The 19,729-nt window shown below is 40.9% G+C and overlaps 1 protein-coding gene across 1 annotated transcript in view; it reads right to left on the reverse strand.

Annotated features, from left to right (window-relative positions):
• Positions 1–503: 503 nt before the first annotated feature.
• Positions 504–19,729, reverse strand: part of drd3 (dopamine receptor D3) — a 31,045-nt gene continuing 11,819 nt past the window's right edge. The window contains exons 5-8 of the mRNA XM_069159405.1: positions 18,783–18,976; positions 15,621–15,680; positions 13,401–13,779; positions 504–11,658 (exon numbers count right to left, since the gene is read on the reverse strand). Of these exons, the coding sequence (XP_069015506.1) occupies positions 11,462–11,658; positions 13,401–13,779; positions 15,621–15,680; positions 18,783–18,976 (830 nt within the window). The 3' untranslated portion in view covers positions 504–11,461. The remainder of the gene's footprint in view (positions 11,659–13,400; positions 13,780–15,620; positions 15,681–18,782; positions 18,977–19,729) is intronic.

A 19,729-nucleotide genomic window follows, 5' to 3' on the forward strand; every position in this document is an offset into this window, starting at 1 on the left:
CAGCATCTTTCTCCTCAGTACAAGCACACAAGGGAGTCTGAATTTGCATTTTTTTTTTTTTTTTTTTTAATCCAAGTGAATATTTGCTATATTTTCAATCAAAAACAACAAATTGGACATACTGACATGGTGAAGTAATATTTGCTTAAACAATCAAGATATCAAGATCTAATCAAAGCCGGTGTAGAGTCTTGAAATGAGGCTCGTCATGCTTAACATCTGTGTCTTCTTTGCAGGGGTTTGCATTTTCTATAGATTTTGAATAATTTACATCATTACAGTGTATTTTTAAACCGCTTTAGCAGCATGGCTCTAATGTTGTCAGTGTTGATTTGACGGTGAGTCCAGACAGAAATATCTCATCAAAATATGAGGTGGAGGATCATTAAATTGGTCTCCGACATTTATGTCGCCCAGAAGAATCCCGGTGACGTTGGTGATCCTTTGATTTTTTTTTTTTTTTTTTTTTTTTTTTTTTTTCCTCCTGACATCAGTGGCTCTTATTTAAAATGCCTCAATGACAATAATAGAAACTGCCAGGAAATTTTGTGCACACATTCATAATAAAAATGTGTCCAATACTTTTGCTTTATGACGACCAATGAAGCTAATGACATTTCAATCAGTGATTATTAGACAATGTTAGCACGTTAACGCCCTAAATTAACGATAGCTTTGCCACTGCGAGCGTGTTAGCACGATGACGTTACCATTTTGGTCAAAGCCCTCCTGCAAGTGTGGGTTGCAGGGTCTTAGTTTTATTACATAAAAGTTTCATTGTTAATATACATGCAAAGGAATTTGAATAAAAAACAACAGAAGGCCAAAATAAGAGCTCAAGCAAGTAAACAAAAAGACACAGCGCCCCTTAAAACTGAAAGATAAACAGACGTACAGTAGGACTAATTTGCTGTCTAAATTCCTCCCAAGGTAAATAAATAAATAAAAACAATGCCAACTGATCTCATTTTACTCAGCGCCGTTAATTCGAAGCATCGAAAAGGAAAACTCGTGCTTTCTACAAGTATTTAACAGTCGGAAGTAGATTTTATGGGAATAAGTCTATCTTTATTTTCCTGTTTCCCACTTCACGTCACACTCCGGGTCACTTTTACAGCACCACAAATTCAGCCATGTTTGTCCTCTTTTTTTGGTAGCAAATGACACTGATTGTCACCACGGAAACATTTAAAGCTTAAAATGAACCCGTATTTATTTGGCGAGGCTGACTCGACTAAATCCAAGAATAAAACAATCACCCGCGTTGCATAGTTTTGTGAATCGGCAGCCGAGGTTTAACCTAATAAAAGAACAAAACTCACGACCGGTCACCGACGACATCTTTCCAGGTGCTTTGGGACTATTGTGGCTATTTTCGAGAGGGATTGTTGTGTCTGTGGTGATTCATGCCCGTGTTTTCTCGGTGACTTTTGCATTCTGGGTGATGTTGTGGGCGCTGCTGATGTTGTGAGCCAGCTGGGTCGTTCTGTTGTTGCTGGAGATGTGGAGGTCAGACACGGAGTTAGCTGCAGGCGCAAAAGAACAGCTGGGCGGAACGGGATGCTGCCCACAGCTGAAGGAAGGCCAGGCGGCCCTCTGTCTCACTACTCGGTGCACTCAGTACGCGAGGCCGCGCGGTTCGTAAGCGCGCCTAATGCGCGAGTAATGTGCATTCCTTTGTACACGGTCGGGCCGCGAGTTTAACTCGATTTACCCGTAACCTCTGTTCTGCTTCTTGTGAATTGCTAGTGACTTAAGTTTGGCTTTCAGAATGAGATGGCAGCTGCTGGTTAGAAGGAACCTCCTGTGCGACACATCGGGCGCTCGTTAGGTCTACAGCAGAGACGCGCTCCTCCTGGCTTAGCTGACGTATCAACAGTAGAAAAGGAGGGGGAGGAGAGCCAGGGTGAACAGAGCCCAAGGGAGATGGGAGAAAGCAAAAGGTTTAAAAAAATAAAAATAAATAAAAAATAAAAATTTAAGCACAAAGCTATCAAATTAGAGGCGACGTGCTGCAGGAAAAACATTTACATTGCGTGACTGTGACTTCTGGTCACTCCTGATTGTTATAGCATTTAGTGATTGACTGAGATTGCTCTTGCTCTGTTTAGATGTCTTTGTATTGTACAAGTGCACACACACACACACACACACACACACACAGTTCTCTCAACTGGGCCAAGGATTGGGCAAGTGTAATGGGAGGAATTGTGTGGAATGAAAGTCATCTATTTGTGCTCATCGATTAAACGTTGTTCCCCCGGGGTCTTTCAATCTGCAGATTTAATTAACAAGTTTCACAGGACTAACAGGCAGCAGGAGCCTGTAGCTGGGAGAGCGAAAGTGGATTACGGTGGTGAGGGGAAGCAGAACATGGAAGAAAGGGAATGTGCGATAGATAAAAAAAAAAAAAACCCAATTGGAATAACAAGAGGCAACAGAGAAAAAAAGGACACAAAGTTTAAGGAGTTGATAGGAAAAACAAAATGAAGGAGTACAAGTTAGTTTTACGCTTTAGGGGAAACACACCATTTGCTTTCTTGTCAGAGTTAAGACCAATTCATGGTTTCCCATGTCCGGGAGTACTGATCGATGAGGGACACATAAGCGGTTCTATCGATCGACATTTTGAGGGTACGTACGCGTTGGTCTGCTACATAGACATCAGCTGGATTTTGTTAGCTTCTTTTCCAAAGCACGGAGGGTGGAAATAGCACAGGACTTCTTTGGAATTTGAAACTTTCCCCTGTGTGTGGGGTGCCATTGATGAAAAGCATGTACAAAGCAAGGCACCTCCAGCAGCAACTACTTGAATTAAAACAGCCTTACTCTAATGGCTGCACATGATGCATAGTATTGCTTCACAAGAGTGGAAATGGTGGCTTTCCTTCGTGGAAAGGACACATCGGTCAATATGGCCTCGCACAAACGACCACCTGTACATCACCACCAAATAATCAATACACGAAAGCCTGACCGATGTGAACAAAGCGCACAGTTGACTGCAAAGCTTAATGATCTGGAGATGAAATAATTTGGAAGCGCGACTCATGAGGACGGGGTGGAGTGACGTGAGGAAGAAATTCAATTTGTATGTGGTCTTTTGTATGACTCTCAGACTCTGTAGCTCCACGACGGAGTCGAACGTAGAGAGTGTCTCGCCCGGCGGAGACAGTAAAGAAGGAGGATGGGAAAATTGAAACCGAGAACAAGCAGAGTAGATAGCAGAGGGGTCGAACCATGAAGCTGGGAGATAAGAGTGTGTGTCTGCCTGTTGATTAAAGTAACCGGTTGCGTTCAGGTGCTTGTGAGGGTGTGATAAAAAAAAAAATTGGAAATAAACACAGACTCTGGAAGTGTGGGAAGATTTCTTAATAAGCACGAACGAGAAAAAGGGAATGACTTTTGGTCGCTCTTCCCGGCTCTGGTGAAGTGTCATTCGTCAAAGCATCAGCAGCTCGCTTAAAATGAGCACGAGAACTAAGTGTGTAATTAGTGAGTCATTGTGGCAGCTTTGGTCTAAACGTGACGCAATTATGCGACATTTGAGGCTGCGTGTACTTTGGACCTCTTTAGGAATACAATATCCAAACCCACATGCGAACACACCCAAACACCCTCACACACGTGAATGCACATTTTTCTCCTAAAGTCCCCACACAGCAAGTCAGTGCCCGTCATTTCTGCCGAGGCGGTACCGGGGTCTCGCTGTAATTGGTCAACAGATTGACAGAATGGTGGGAGCCCAGGTGCTGAGGGTCCAGTGTGACAAAGGTGTGACCGTGCATAGAATGCATTACTTATGCATGCCAACTCCTGATACATTATTGAATGTGTGCCTCTGTTTAAGGGGCACAGCTTATCTGCAACTTCGTTCATATTCAAGATAAAGTACATTCTTCCGATTTTGGGTAAAATAATCATTTCATTGCCATAATTTCCTCCATTTCTCCTGGGAAATACAGGAGGCTCCGCATTGAGGGCTAGTCCCTTCATTGACCTCCTTACCAGTAAAGTGGGAGAGCAGATTGTACTTCAAATGAATCCTGATAAGTATGGCTGGGTTGTCCTGCCTCTATCTTTGGCTTCCACTTCCCCTCTGCTCATTAACTCCAAAAGTAGCTCCCTGGTTGAGACCTGGCTCAGAGATAATAATCACACGGCTGCATTGTGATGTTAATTCTCAAGGGCAGCAAGCATTTGCAGATTCTGTGCATCTTCACCTTAAAAGTGTCTTACTGAAGTAGTTCACTTTGAAAAGTCCTTTTTAAACGTCCCCTTTCCCCAATCGTATTCACCGATGCTTTCATGCGTCATTAACCACCCAGAACTAATTAAGTCTAATCACACTTAACAGTTACCTCATATCCTCAGTGCTACTTATGAATGTTGGTCACGAAACCCATGAACAATGTTGTCCTATTGAGGCCGAACATTGCTCCTCTTGGTGCTTCCTTATCACAAGAGTGAGATAAACACTGTAGGGCTGGGGATGACATGAAGTAGATGTGAGGCACAGCCACACTTTTCAAAGGTTGATTTGCAAAAGAACGTGAAGGCAACAACTGTGCAGGAGCATGCACAGATTTGCATGCTATCAGCAAGATCTCAGAATGCCGGTGAAGATAAAAAGAAAACCCCACTAAGTCCAGTCACGTTTGGTTTTAACACTCAAACTATGGTGAATGAAGTGGCTAATCAACGTGGAATGACCCTGAAACAAAGTAGGGTTAAAGACACATACATCCCGCACTACATCACTGCTACATCTAAAATTTACAACATATGCCGACAAAAAAAATGGTAGCTGTAGCTCAGTTGATACCGGTTGGCTATTTAATACATGACAAGCAAGTATTTTGTAATTTTGTCTTAGTAACTAAATTCTGACTCACTATTTCATGATTTGGAATCTCATCATTTTCATCGTCTTTTTTATTAGCGTTGTGGTTTTTATTTTTTGCTTTTCGTGACGGGAATGAGCTTCCATAAGCCATGTTAATCAGGACGGTCTCGACCTCTGACAACACTGAAATCATGTCCTTTGAAGGGCTTTCCCCAAGGCTTAGGTGCCGTGGTAAGTGCAGGGAGACAGCAGTTATTTGACTATATATGGACTTGGGTGCTGTGCTTAAATGTTATATTTGTCGGAGAAAATGACTAAATATGTTGAAATAAGCCACTGGTCCTTTATTTTCAGTTGTTCTCTTCTATTTTTCTGTATCATTTTAAGTTAATAAATCTGGTGAAACACTTTTCACCCTCAACACTTTCTCTTCTCAAATGAGCTTTAAAGAAGTTAATATGTTGGCAGGGTAAAGCATAGTGGAAAAACTTCCATAATCATGCGTAAGAAAATCCAGTTTTGATAAGTTTTTGGTTATTTTTTCCCCTCAGCAAAGTATATTTTTTTCAGAGTCTGAATGAATGATAATTCATCTGAATGAAACCCTCACGTCTTGAACCCATCCACCTTACTGCGAGTGTATATATATTTATATATATATATATAGTTGTCCCTTGATGTATACGAGCTTATGTGTGTGTTTTTCATGCGAGTGGGATTCATTAAATCAACTGCTTTGATCCTCAGTAATTGGTTGATGTTTTTCCATCTCTCTTTTTCCACATTGTGGTATTAACCTGTTGTCATGGTTTGCACACGCGCACATTTTACAGTGTGTGTGTGTGTAATTCTTCTGCATTCTTCTGCTCTGAAAGGTCAAAACTGTGTTGTTGTGCGATTAGTCTGCTTTGAGCGTAAAATGTGTAATTGCAGGTTTGTGGATGGGTTAAACACAGGAGTGGTTAATTCATGTGCTGTATTTTCTAAAATCTTATCTTATTTTATGTATGCGTATTTGTAAATGTTTTCATATTGTGTGCACCTTTTTTGTGTTTCTATGCTGCTGTGATGACTACATTTCCCCACTGTGGGATTAATAAAGTCTAAATCTATCTATCTATATAGGTGCCGGTATTTGTTTTGCTTGCAGGCGAGATGTTTCTATTTCCAGTTTTTGGGCTCTATCCTGCTCCTGGCGTGAAGCAACGTCGGGCAGGTGTCTTTTCTAGTTTCAGACGCATTCATCATTTCTCTCCGTCCAGTGACCATGTTGTTCAAATAGCGAATGTACTTGCACCCATCCGGGCGCCCTTTGTGCGTATTGGTCCTCCAAAATGAGGTGTGCTCAGGAGCATTGTCAGTGTATTGCTATCTTAAGGCAGCTGAAAGGTGACAAACGAAAAACTTGGTTTTAAGGCAATGGCGTAGCATTTTACAGTGTTTTACTGATATTTTAAGGGCGCATTATTAATAGTGAGCCTAAATAGTTGGGTGCACAATGCGCTGTTTTCTCTGCAGAGGAACTTTCTTTCTTAATACCTGGTAAATCTGCGGTTATGTTAGCAATACATCAAGGTGACTTTTAAAGGGAATGGGAGATGACGGTCCGATTGGTTTATTTAATCTTTTACCCAAAACACCTGTGATTGGGGCACAAAGTACCCCCCCCCCTCTTTAAACTATGAACTTTACTTTGTGAATAGATTTTGGGCCGTGGCAAAAGTAAATTTGGGCACGAACGCACTTTCACCATGCGCTTTAGACGGTGCGCTGAGATCGTTAAAAATAGAGTCCTCAATGTTAAACTAACATATATGGCTGCTGGCTGTGGCTTCATATTTAGAAATTAAATACGAGTGTTACCAACCAGTTCTACGCTTGCTAATTGGCTTCAAAGTAGTCACGACTCCACGCACACATTTTCGTTTCAACACATTTTTTCTGTGCATAAAACAAACCACTCTAAAATTTTAACTGATTGAATTTTAGATGAACTCTAAGCCAGGCTAACTGTCTGCTGTCTGTAGCGAGCAACATATTTAGCGTACAGATATGAGTTTTATTCTCATGTAACCGTCAACAAGGAAGCAAATGAACGTGTGCCAATTAAGCTTCTCCTTTAACCCTGTAGGAAGCAACGTTCACTCACCAAATGACAAAGGAGCTCTTACAATAAGACTGTGAACATACTTTTGCCTTCACATCATTAAGAATAGAACAAAAAACGGTCAGCACTCATTTCCCACCATTGTACTGGATTAATTCCCTTCTCACACGTGACCCTTAACTCCATAACGGCATCCAATTAACCGTAAAGGGAGCACGTGAATGACAGCGAGAGAATGAGAGGGGAGGAAAATTATCATTCTGCTTTGACACAGTGGCGGGATGAAAAAAAGAGGGAGGTTGTGGTGAAGGAAGACGGGAACAGACTCGAGGCCACTCCTGATTTGTCATCACCTTCTTTATCCATCATCATGAGCTACCGCTAAACGCTGCAAGTGTCCGTCACATCTGTTTGTTCACCCGCAGAAATTCACAGCGCCTCTTAAATTCAGTGAGACGGCAAGAGGAAGCAGGAAGAGACTTGTTATTTGTGCAGGAACTGGAGCGGTGGCACTCCGTCATCAACTTATTGTGGCCCGATGCGTTTCACCTTCTCACTAACAACGCACAAGGCACCGTAGAAACTTAAAAAAAAAAAAGTTGAGAGTTATCAAACACGCAGGGGTCTGACCACGTCCCGAGTAATTGGAGAGCGCGCAGCCATCCCTCAACCGGGCATCCTCTCCCTCTGAGAGCAGCTGATAAACATGCAAACGCTGCATCGCATTCATCTTTCCGTTCCTCTGTCATCCTCAACTGGCAGGGTAGCGAACATACTGAGCAGTTCAGCTGAATCCTCCCTCTGCCTTTCACTCATGGATGGGCTCCTTAACTTGTGAACCTCCCATACATCCGTTTGCACACCGTCCGTCATGCACACCTTATGAATGATGGAGAGAAAACAAAGACCTGTTTGTACTTGCAAAAACATGCTCCCCATCAGATTCATGCAAATGATATGATCCCCAAAGCCCACGTATGTATCCACCCAGGCGTACGTGCCTATGACGGCACATTCAAAAGATGAATAGCAAGTAGTGGAGGGTGAACCCAGCTAAAATCAGTTTGCTTGTTTTTTTTTTTTTATATCCCACCGTGAATACTCTGAGATATAACCGCTCTGAGAGCACCGTCGTCATTTGTGATATTTTCGCCCCGCTAACGGCAGATGAGGAGTTCCATTGTTTGTTTCTTTGCTGTTCGGTCTGTCCTTGTTTTTGTTTTGAGGTTTTTGACGAAATTACACAAGACTTTCCCAACTGTACACAAACTCTATATTTAAAAGCAAGATAGCTTTGTCATACATCCGCCTTGACTGACTCATTCGCTCGATTAGCACTCCCTCGTTTTCATTTCCTCCTTGTCAATAAATTTGTTTTCGTTTCTGTGTAACCCAGATCTTGCCCACAGTGAGAAAAAAAAAATCCAAATGAAATTGGATAATTTCCTTGCACAAAATTACCAGTACCTTTTCCGTTTAGTTTACAAACATTTCCTTCAATATGAAATGTTAAACTCTGCAAAAAAATACAGTTTATCTTCTGTACCATTCACGGACACAAGTTTAAGAAAGGTTTCTCCAACTCAACTCCGAGATCCCTATGATACTTTGACTGACTGGCCGACGTGCAATGACTGCCCTGCCTCTTGCACTTTTCATGATTTAACAGGGGCTCTTGCACCCACAATGCAATGCATATTTATAGAATACAGTTAAAAAACACTTGTGGAAAAAAATGATACAGGAAGTTCCTTTTAATTAACATGGTACATTCCACAGAGCTGCTTTTTTTTTTTTTTTTTTACAGATTTTTGTTTGGAGTGCACAGAAAAAGCACTTGTCACTTCATCAGATTGATTTTATTTCAGCCACCCGTGCATCCTCCTTTAATGCCATTTTCAGGGTTAATCTTATAGGAAGACTACAAAGAAAGATCTGACAGGAGTCTACTTACATTAGATGAGGCTTCACCAGCAGGGCTTAAGGGCGCACAGAGATTTATACAAAAGACTTCAAATCCCCCAACACCGTGCAGCTCCTTGAGACGTTCTCACCAATCAGTAGGAGTTCAGCAACAAGGACTTAAACACTGTCACAACTTCATACTGAACCTCAACCTCTGTGATTGTGTGTGAGAGCTTTGATCCCCGCACCTGTGAGCCCGACATTTACGGGGAAACTTCATTGTACTGCTCTGTAATTTCCTACTTATTACATATTCAGGAGTTTCCTGGATAAAAACTTTAGATTACTTACTCATCAAAATATTTCATGAAATTTCTTGATTGGAGTGCAGTGATTTGCCTCATTCTCTTGTCTCGTCTTGAAAATTACACTGTCAGGATAAACATCTTCCCCGTAATTACTCTTAAACCCATCCATGATCTTGTGTCGCCCTCGGTCAACACACACACAAGATGGTTTTCAATGTAAAAACAGCGCGCCATGAAATTGGATGAGCACATACATGATCCCAAAGGGGTAAACTCGTTTGTTTTTCATGACCCTGTAACCTTTCCGCTAGCAGCATTTAAGGGCAAATGAAATGTTTTTAGTATCTCTGCTTATTAAGATGCACAGCTATATCCTAAATACATTTCATCCCTTAAGCCCTTTCACATTGTTAAATACAATGAACGTTGCAGCCTCTAGTGGCTCCAGGCTTTTGGGGATTTTTGGCCTATTTGCAGTCTATTTACAGGAATAATTTAATTTTTATTTTTTTTAATTTTTTTTTTATTGTCTCTAAATTACTGGGAATAATCTAGAGGTACATGTGCACAGCTCTGCAGTATCTACACTATAAATGTATTGTTAATTGAATTATTCATATTCAAATTCAATTAAAGAACATAAAAGCAAATCCCTCTCCCCCATACTGAAATAGATTTTGATATTAACAGCATGAGGACAGAGGTCTTTACATAGGGAAAACATAAATTGATGCTATGGGTTATTGACGTTCGCATCATGATGATCACAAACTGGATGTTCCATTCACATCACCTCAGCGTGCATCCATAAATAAAAGGCATGCGCACACACATTTACAACCCTGGTGCGTCATCGTCATAAGCAGCTTCAGTGGAACGAGGTTGAGTCGACGCAATGGCACAAAGTGTCAGGGGAGCAGGTGTTTATGCCTCTCAGAGAAATAGAAGAGCCTGAGATTTAGGCTGAGAAAAGCCAACCCCCCCCCCATCTTTTATTCTCTCCCGCCGCTATCCATAATACATCTACCCTCTTATAGTCATCTTTGATCCGTCATCTTCAGTTCTTTTCTTTCTTTTCGGCCTTAACCATTCCTGCTCAGCGGTCCCATCTCTCTCCCATTTCGTTTTCTGTGTTTCTCTTCGGATTCATCCTCCTTCTGTTTTATAAATCTCACAGTATCATGTTCTCTCAGCTTGGCTCCTCTGTGATCCTCCCAGAAAACCAACACTTTCATGCGCCAATATCTCGTAGAATCTTTTATCACAAGCGACGTCCAGATGTACACGTGTACATGAGCCTGGAAGATGTTCCACCTCTTTTTTTTTTTTTTTTTTCTTTTTTTCTTTACAACACAATGCAGTAAATATGCAGTCCATAACAGACCTGCCCACCACATAGTTTACAACCCTGCTTGATTTGTTAAGATCACAAAGCTTTTGGCTTTATCAGAACAGCCAGCAGGCAGCTCTAAATCGCAGTGAGGTTTGCCAATAAACAGACAGTGTGAATGTTTGCACTGTGCATTACACCGAAATCTCACATTTTCAATTTGAATGAATCCACACGAAGCACAAAGCCGTCGCATCAATATATAATATGACAATCTTCAAAATGATGTGAGTTTTGGCAGGGACCAATACGATCCTTCCAGCACAATTCAAGTACACAGTCGTGAAATCTGACTTGTGCATGCACTGGTGAATAACCGATGGCCATGGCGATGAAGTAAGGGGCAGATGAGTAACAACATTTAATCCACAAATTGCGGTGGCAGCGAGCCTGCGGACGAGGTGGCCTGCAGCTCTACGATCAATGTGTCAGTCTCAAAGCTCCAGTTTGACTCCAAAGAGCTTTCAAACTTATATCGACCTAAAACACCTGGACAGAGGGACTGTGCCAAAGAGCAGTAACCATACTGTACAAGACATATCCACAAGAAATCCCACAGCTTTTGCTATAAGACTGTGCATGTGAAAATATAAGTCTTTTTTTTTTTTAGGAGTAACACTGTTCAAATGAAATCCCAGCCCTGTTGAGAAAAAAAACGTTTGAGTCTTTGTTGGAGTCAGAAAAGTAAAAATCCGATTTTGTTTGCGTTTATTGCCCACCACGGCGTCGGTCCATTTCCATGCTCCACCTTGCTGGTAGTGTATAACTCCTGTAGGTTACGAAGCAGGTTGGCCTCCTTTGATCGTGACCAGTGCACACTGCTTGCTCAATGTGCCATGCCCGAGTTGTTTTGCACGAGTGCACAGCTTTATTTCCTTTTTAATTTCCTGACACGGCTGCCTCCCTCAGCAGCTGAGGAGCTTGATGAAGGCCCGTCTGAACTCAATGTTGAAGGTGGTGTAGATAATAGGGTTAAGGGCGCTGTTGACATACCCGAGCCAGGTGAAAGCACCGTAAAGTGCAGGAGGCACGTAGCATGTCCTGCAGTGGGTGTTCAGAATGTGAGTCACAAAGAAAGGCAGCCAGCAGATGAGAAACACCCCTGCAGCAGCCAGATAGCAAAGAGGTACGGAGAAAGGACAATAGGGAATTGAAGGCGTAAGTGGGACAGTGGAGAGAAAGAAAGACAACAACAACAAAAAAAAACGTAAGTAGAGCAAAAGGGAGAGTTGATGGAAAAATATGAATATAGGGAAATGTTTTTATAGTGTAAATGTAAGGAAGTTGAAAAGTGTAAAGAATATGAATAAAAAGGGGAGAGAGAAAAAAAAGACGTCATGTTAATCATAGTCACAGTTCTGGTTTGCTAAATCCTCCCTCAACAGTTATTATCCAATCACTGCTTTACGGCCTTATAGTAACTAGATGTGCCTTCACAGCTGAAACACATCTGTGACTGCAGTAAGAGTTTTAATCTTTCCAAAACACAAAATATAAGAGCAATTGTAAAGTATAGATTTAACAATATTTCGTGCTATTTATGTAAGCTACAAACGCTATAATGCCCGGCTAACTACTTTTACTACAAGCTAATGATGTAATTATTAGGAATCAATATGGTCATCAGTTAACTGTGATGTAGGTAACATTAAAAACAAAATCCACGTTCCAAATAGACACATCGACGGTGATCTGCAATAGTAGCGTTTAGACTAACGAGCGTTTGGAGGATTCAATGTTTTTTGTTTTTTTTTAGCATTTCCAAAATTTAAACATGGGCATAAGTGTGTTTATTAAAATGTGTTTGTTAGCTCTGACATAAGCTGCAAGTGTAAGCCGAACCAGGTAACTAGCTTATTTAATATTAAATAAGATAGTTATTGCAATTTATAATTGCAATGATTAATGCAATTTCAAGCAATGTTCATGTTTAAAAATCCTGTACGGGGTCGTTGTATGAAAAAAAAAAAAATCCGATAGAAACATTAAAAAGTCCAAACTAGTTTTAGCTGAGTAGCAAACAGCAACTAAATCTGTGAGGAAAGTTCAGCCAAGAAAAACTGCTTTTTTTTTTTTTTTAAACCTTATGGGTTGAACTTTTGAAGACTAACAATGTCTTGAAAATCTGTCTTATGTCTTTCAAGTTATCTTTTTAAACTTAATATTTGTTGTCCTTGAAAGAAAAGCTGAATATCAAAGAGTCAGCGCACTTCATAATTCATATCAAATTCTTACTCATCAGCAGTCAACAGGATATAACTTTTTTTTTATGTTTAAATACGACTACAGCTAAAATTGTCATGAAATTCACGCCTTATAATTGCGGTCACAGCATCATGAGGAAGCTGTGGTCAGTTGGCGGAAAAGCAGGTGGGACTGAGATCATCTCTGTATGTGCACCACTGTTTTCATCGTCACCACTGTAATGTAATCAGCCACCTCTGATTAGATTTTTGTCAGTGAGATGTATGCTGTGCCAGAGCTAACTGGACCAGGCTTAATGTAACCTGGCTGATAATTGCAGCGTGGGGGAGCTGTGTCAGGAGCTACGGTGTGTGTGTGTGTGTGTGTGTGTGTGTGTGTGTGTGTGTGTGTGTGTCTGCGCACACACTGTGAACCCGAAGCCAGCCACACTTTTGTCCGTTGACATTCCGGCTTCATTTATTGTTGCGCTGCAAATTATGCAGCAAATGCACTGGTACTATCGTGGCCAGGTGAGTGCGCAGGTGGTCGGGGGGTGGTGGGGGTGGGGGGGAGGGTAATGTTGTAATTGTTAAGGGAGTTGAAGCGGAATAAGTAAGTATTACATGTTTATATCTTCGGCTTATGATTGTCTCCACTCACCGAGCACAATGGCCAGCATCTGAGTGGCCTTTTTCTCCCGCGCGTGCATGCTCCTGAACCGTGGATTGTTGACGTTGGCGTGAGACATCGGCCGCAGTGACGTGTGTGTTCGTCCATTGGACAGGTCCTTCACCTCGCAGCTCATCCCAATAGGAGGACGCTCGATCTGTTTTTTTTCCTCCGCGTTGTTTTGCTCCCCTCGCTCCCGCTCCAGATCCAGCTCGGTGCGGCCGCAGGAAGCGTGGCTGATGCTGCAGTAGTTCTGCGTGTCCACTGGGGGCATCATGGAGTTCTCAGCCGGTCCCGTCTTCGGGCGTTTGCGCCACAAGCATCCTGAGAGCAGGTTGGGCTTTGAAGGACCAGAGGGTTCTACGCTCTGCTAAAGGGACAAACGATAAGCAGTTATTGACAACTTGAAATGAATCAAAACGCATATCCAATGCAAAGGCTGCCTAAATATAATAGTTTTATTGTAATGCAATGTTATATTTGTAAAGCTGCACTAATCTCTATCTTCATATAAACATTAGATGAAATGATTCATGTCTAATGTGAACGGTGTCAGTTGTTGTGACAAACCAGCATCAGAATAGTAACATTGCAGTTTCCCTCAGCTCTGTGTAGTGTCATAATGTCTTTCAGCTCACTGTTTTGGTTTTCTGGCCTGCAGCCTCAGTGTTTTTATTCACTTTCACCACCTTCTTCAACCTCATTTCCAACTGCAACAGGCAGCACCTTTCAGTAAAACCGGCCTGGTGCACTAGCAGCCGAGCAGCAAATGGCAGACGATGTTAATGCCAGTATCCTCATCCTACATTGAGCCATCATTTATATTTGCGTTCATTTCATTTCATTTTGATTTCTGTCTTAAGTTTGTATTAATGCATAATGTAGTAACTTTAACAAGGGAAACGGTAGTGGATCAAAACGAGGCTTCGAGTTGATGTTGTGAAGCAATCGGTACAGCTTAAATGTCAATATGAGAACTTTGACCATTCCATTTGTTTTTATTGGCTCTCTTGCGTGATACTCTTCAGAGATGATTGCCACTTTTTTCTCCGAGTGAGGAAATAAAGCCCTGAAGAGCCAGAGTGTCGTTCCGATGCACTCCGGCGGCGTTATACCTATGATCATAATAATTTGTCAGGTGTCTAAACACTAGTTTAAATGTTGCTTTCTGTCTGTTGAATGTGTTATTGTTGGCTTTGTTTTCAGTTTATTGTGATGCTCCGAAATGTAAAAAAAAAAAAAAAAAAAAAAAAAAAAAAAATCAAAATTATTGCAGCGTTAATGTTTGAATTAAGTAATTACACTTTATCGCACTACCTTCTTTATTCTCTCAAACCTCACCTGCAGTGTAATATCTGTTGAAATATTGCCTTTAGTTCATCTGCCTTAACCTCCTGTGGAAAATATTAGAAGTTGATTGGTAATCCACTAAGCCAACAAAGTGGTGAATAGGAGTCACAAAATTGGAAGTTATAGCCAATTCATGTCAGAAGTGCTGTTCAAACAGACTTAAAGTGCCCCCACTCCAGCTTTTTAAATAACAGTACCACAATTAGCATTGAGCACACATCAGGAAACGTGGCTACAGTATCTGTGTATGAATACAATCTTTCATTTTAGTAGTTTTTTCATTTAGTATCTCTTGTACCCTCACTCTCGAAACCTGCAGTGAATTCAACAAATCCAATGAGCCTTTTCTCTCTTGGGTGACAAGACTCGTTAACAAGTTTTAGGTATTGTTTAGCGTGTACTTCCAGCACGTCCTTAAACACGAATTTTCATGGCGTTCTCTTACTCATCACACGTTTTCCTCGAGGGAAAATGACAGCTTATTTCCTCCGCCTTTGAACAGTCGGTGCAGGTGCTGCAGTGCGTCACCCACAGACTTAGCTCAGCTGACTAGTGACCAGGTGACACAAGGCAACGAGTTCCGCTTCACAATCATGATTCTCGGCCCCTTCTCGGACCCCTGGGCTGGGACCGCACAGCAGAACGAAAAACTCAAGTGTGCATGAACATACGCATGGACATACCCACACGAGGAGCTAAAAACGGATCCGCCTTTCGTGCCACCATGTCACAATACGCCAACACACTCAGTATGAGAGTTAGTCAGGCATTATGCTGTGCTGTATTCAGTAAAACTGGAGCACTAAATAAAACCAAGATTCACACAGTTGTGTTGGATCGCTAGTTTAACAGAACACCTACCACTTTAATCCTTATGGGTGACAAGTCTGCCTTGGGAGTCTCCTCTTGCAGACAAGTCTCCTGGGGAATCAGAGGGAAGTTCAAGATTGAAAATATTTTCCAGAGAAAGCCATGCCTGTTGTGTTTTCAGTCACTCCTGAGCCAAACACTGTGCTGCTCAATTAGAAAAGGAAAAAAAAAAGACAGACTCCTTCATATCAAATGTTCCTTCACTTGACTGAGTTGGAGTCCTGTTATGTTATTTCAAAACACTTCTCCATTATAACTCTCTCAGCCTGAACTCTCCCAGGGCTTGGATCTTACAAAAGGTGTCTCCACTCATGAATGAGATTCCAAACTGGGGCTCAACTATAGCCAATTATCAGTAATGTGCTGTTAAAATGGAGGACCTGTGTGTAATTTGGAGTAAATTAAAGGGGAGAAATGGAGTGGGAAGAATTCAGCCACTGTACATACAGCTTCTGGATGTGGTGAAGCTGGGCAAATTACCAGACTGAATTGTCTAAAAAGGTTGTTTTTGTTATACACCGTCTTTTAAAAATAGGGCTAGATACAGATGCACCAAACATGACCTGATGTCTCCTTGCCCATGGACATTATGATAAATCCATCATTTGTATGATAGATGTAACTGGGACAAACATTAGAGTGATGGATTCGATCAAACAACTGACAGCTTGTTGGGAAAACAATTCAGATTTGCATTATAATGAGAAGCCATCATTTCAAGAAAAGCGTCACCCTTGTCAGAAAATCACTGTCAGTACAAATTGATAAGACACTATGATGCTTTTTTTTTAAAGGACTAAATTGTGATTAAAGCCTGCTTTTAAACAAACACAAAAGACTTAACAGTCTATGATCTATTTAGGACATCTTATAAACTGTTTACTTTCTTCATTTTTTACCTCACGTTTTATGTATTACACACTTAATTTTGCTTATTGCTAGCCACACACTCCCATACACTTTAACTGTACCTGTAGCAGCCTGCCTGTCCTAAAACACTCCCTATTGTTTTTTGTTTTTTTATAGTGCCCTGCAACAGTACAGGAAACATAAATGCAACATAGATGTTTATGGTTTGTAGTTTTATTTTCTTCATCAATCAATTGTTTTCTTCAAATATGTATTAAGTGTGGTGTAAATGAGCCAGAGACAGAGACCAACATAAAGAAGGGATGTCTTGATTAAACTCCCTATTTTCAACCTGACGCGCCATCTTAATTAAGAGCTGCTTCAGTTTCGCGGTGACAGCCGTGTCAGCCACTGACAGAGCTGCACATTTACATTTTACCTTTGACCTGTGTTCTCCCTGTTGCAACCATTTACCTGCATATAGAGCATTTTCACACACAATCACACTGCTTTTCTTTAACTGTCCCATAATAATAAGATATGGCGAGGATTTTTCTGCCATTCTCTCTGTAGCCTTTTACCGGTAAGTCACTTAAAAACCTTTCTGCATACCAGAAAAGCAGCTTTTACCGTGGCAATTTTACTCGCTCTGTCTACACTTTGCATTTTCTCCCGTAAAGGAGCAAGGTACGAGTTTTTAACAAAGGCTTTGCTTGTGAGGTACGTGTGCATTGGTAGTGTGTCTAACAGAGGAGGTCTGATATAAAGTTGAATTATAATTTGCAAGTCATTATCTGTGTGCATATAGCAGGGGAATGTAAATGAGGGAGAGAGACTATACCTACATGAGAAATATATAGTTGCTGTCAAGAGAAGACCTTGCGTCTACAAAGATTCAGGAGCTGGAAAATAGCACAATTATTCTGAGCGGGACCACCATGAATTTTGAACTTTATACGATCAAATTTGAGAAGTTTTATAATAGGGTTTTAGAAGATCTCTCTGGCTGTTGAGTGATTTAAAGTCCTTAATCTAATCAAATCAAATCAAATCAAATCAATAAATAATTCATAATTTGTCTGCAGATATAAATGTCGTAAGTCAACAATAAGCAATAATAATAAAGCCATTGTCACAAGGGTAAAAGAAGTATTCAGACCCTTTACTTCAGTAAAAGCACCAATACAGTAATGCAAAAATACTCCATTACCAATACAAATTGGGAAAAAAAAAAAATACTCCCGAAGTGAAAGTACAGAAGTATTAGCAGCAAAATGCAGTTAAACTATTAAAATAAATGTAGTGATTTGGTCCCTCTGACTGATATTTTACTAAGTAAGATATGATTATTAATAGTGAAGCATCAGTGTGTAAGCAGCATGTTACTGGTGGAGTTGCTGCAGGTGGAGCTATAACTACTTTATATCCAGTTGTATTTACAGGGACAGCAGATAAATCTGAGGGGTTGTGAGATGCTTACCTGTAGAGGAAAAAAGAAAATTACAAAGTTCTGGTCCATAAATCTGTCTCGACTATTTCGTCAATCTTTAGTCTTCAGTGACATATTGGATCATTTAAACAGCTATTAAAATGAAACAATGTGAGAAGTTTAGAAGGCAAAAATCTGAATCTTGAATGTGACCGCGACTACAAACTGCCTTTCGTAAAATGTCAGAAAACAAACGGGGTTGGAAACCACTGGTTTATAATCCTTAACAATGTGTTGTAATTTAAAAGCTTGTTTTATTATTGTTTCAAATCTTCATTTGAAAAGTAACTAAATCTGTCAGGCAAATGTAGTGGAGTAGAAAGTAACATCGAATGGAAATACTTGAGAAAAGTACCCCAAAGTTGTATTTGAGTACAGCACTGAACTAAATGTACTTAAATACTTTAAACCACTGTTAATAAAAGATGATAAAAAATCAAGTCTGCAGCTATAAATGTTATCATTATGATAATCAAGCTTGTTTAATCATTAATACAGGGTTCTACAAAAATCAGAGTATGATGAATGAAGTCTTAAGTACTTTATGAAGGATTTTATTGAATTCATGATTTGCAGATAAAGAAAGGTCAAACTGAAGAATTTTTAACGAGTCAACGAGCTAAAAAGAAAACGAGCTGGTGAGAGATAAACATCTGCCACAACCTGGAAAAAAACCAAATTTGTTCTCACAAACAATTTATCTCTTATAAACTCTTTTATAAAGTGTCTCTTCCTATGCCCTTGTACCATAATTCAGTAAATTGAAAACGTCACTGAAGAAAATAGAAGGAATAGGATGACGATAACGGTCTCACCACAGACGGAGGGGTGGAGTCTGGCTGCACTTTTCCGCTGGCCTGTCCGAAGGTGATCCGCTTCCGCCTCATCCTGAGGAAGACATAGATGCGGATGTAGACCAGCAGGGTGACAATAAACGGCAGATAGAAGGACACCACAGAGGAGTAGATCACGAAGTCAGGGTTGGAGATGGAGCACACCATCGGGTCATCTGCAGCAGAGGGAACATATCATTATGCGAAACGGCTTCAAAATCACAGGATGATGAAGAGATAAAGAGACGGAAGGTGTAATTTACAGATGACCTCTGACCCCGGAGCGTGCTCTCCATCTCTTAAATGTTGGCTTGTCCTTTTTTATATTCTGCACGTGTGCTGAACTGTACAGTGCTGCACAGGCAACCTCACAGGGACGACTGCGAGATGGAGGCATGATTGATTTGCCAATAACTGCGCCATAAATTCAGGATAAGAGACCATCTCACATAATCATGATATTGTATAGAACAATTTTTCAATCAAAAGTCCACAGTTAAATATCTATCAGGTGAGCTAATAGAGCTATAAATTGAAAACAAAAACAAAAACGTCTGGCTCTCACTGCAGCTGTGAAATGGATATTGCATATAATTGGTATGGACAAACAGATGGGGTTCACCCCTCTGTATATGTTCCCCTGGATCAATACCTCATACCTCAGTACACAGAGATGGAAACAAGGACAGACAGATACAGTCTATTTGTGGCCACTCTGAACTGCCTTCAGTTTTTAGATTCATAGTATTTAGCCGTTTTGTTTGGGGGCGACGCAGCGTTTGTCTTGTCCAGCTCGTCTTTTTCAGTCCATTGCTTTTAAAGGAGGATGAGCGTTTCCGATGTGAACCCACTGGTTCCTCCGTCAACGGTGATATGTGCTAACAAAACATTGAGATTCCTGCAATCAGTTGCCTTTGTTTTACAGTAAT

Source organism: Embiotoca jacksoni, unplaced genomic scaffold (genome assembly GCF_022577435.1).
Source record: "Embiotoca jacksoni isolate LCO1_2020_lvr unplaced genomic scaffold, fEmbJac1.0.p SCAF_25, whole genome shotgun sequence".
Lineage (NCBI taxonomy): Eukaryota > Metazoa > Chordata > Actinopteri > Embiotocidae > Embiotoca > Embiotoca jacksoni.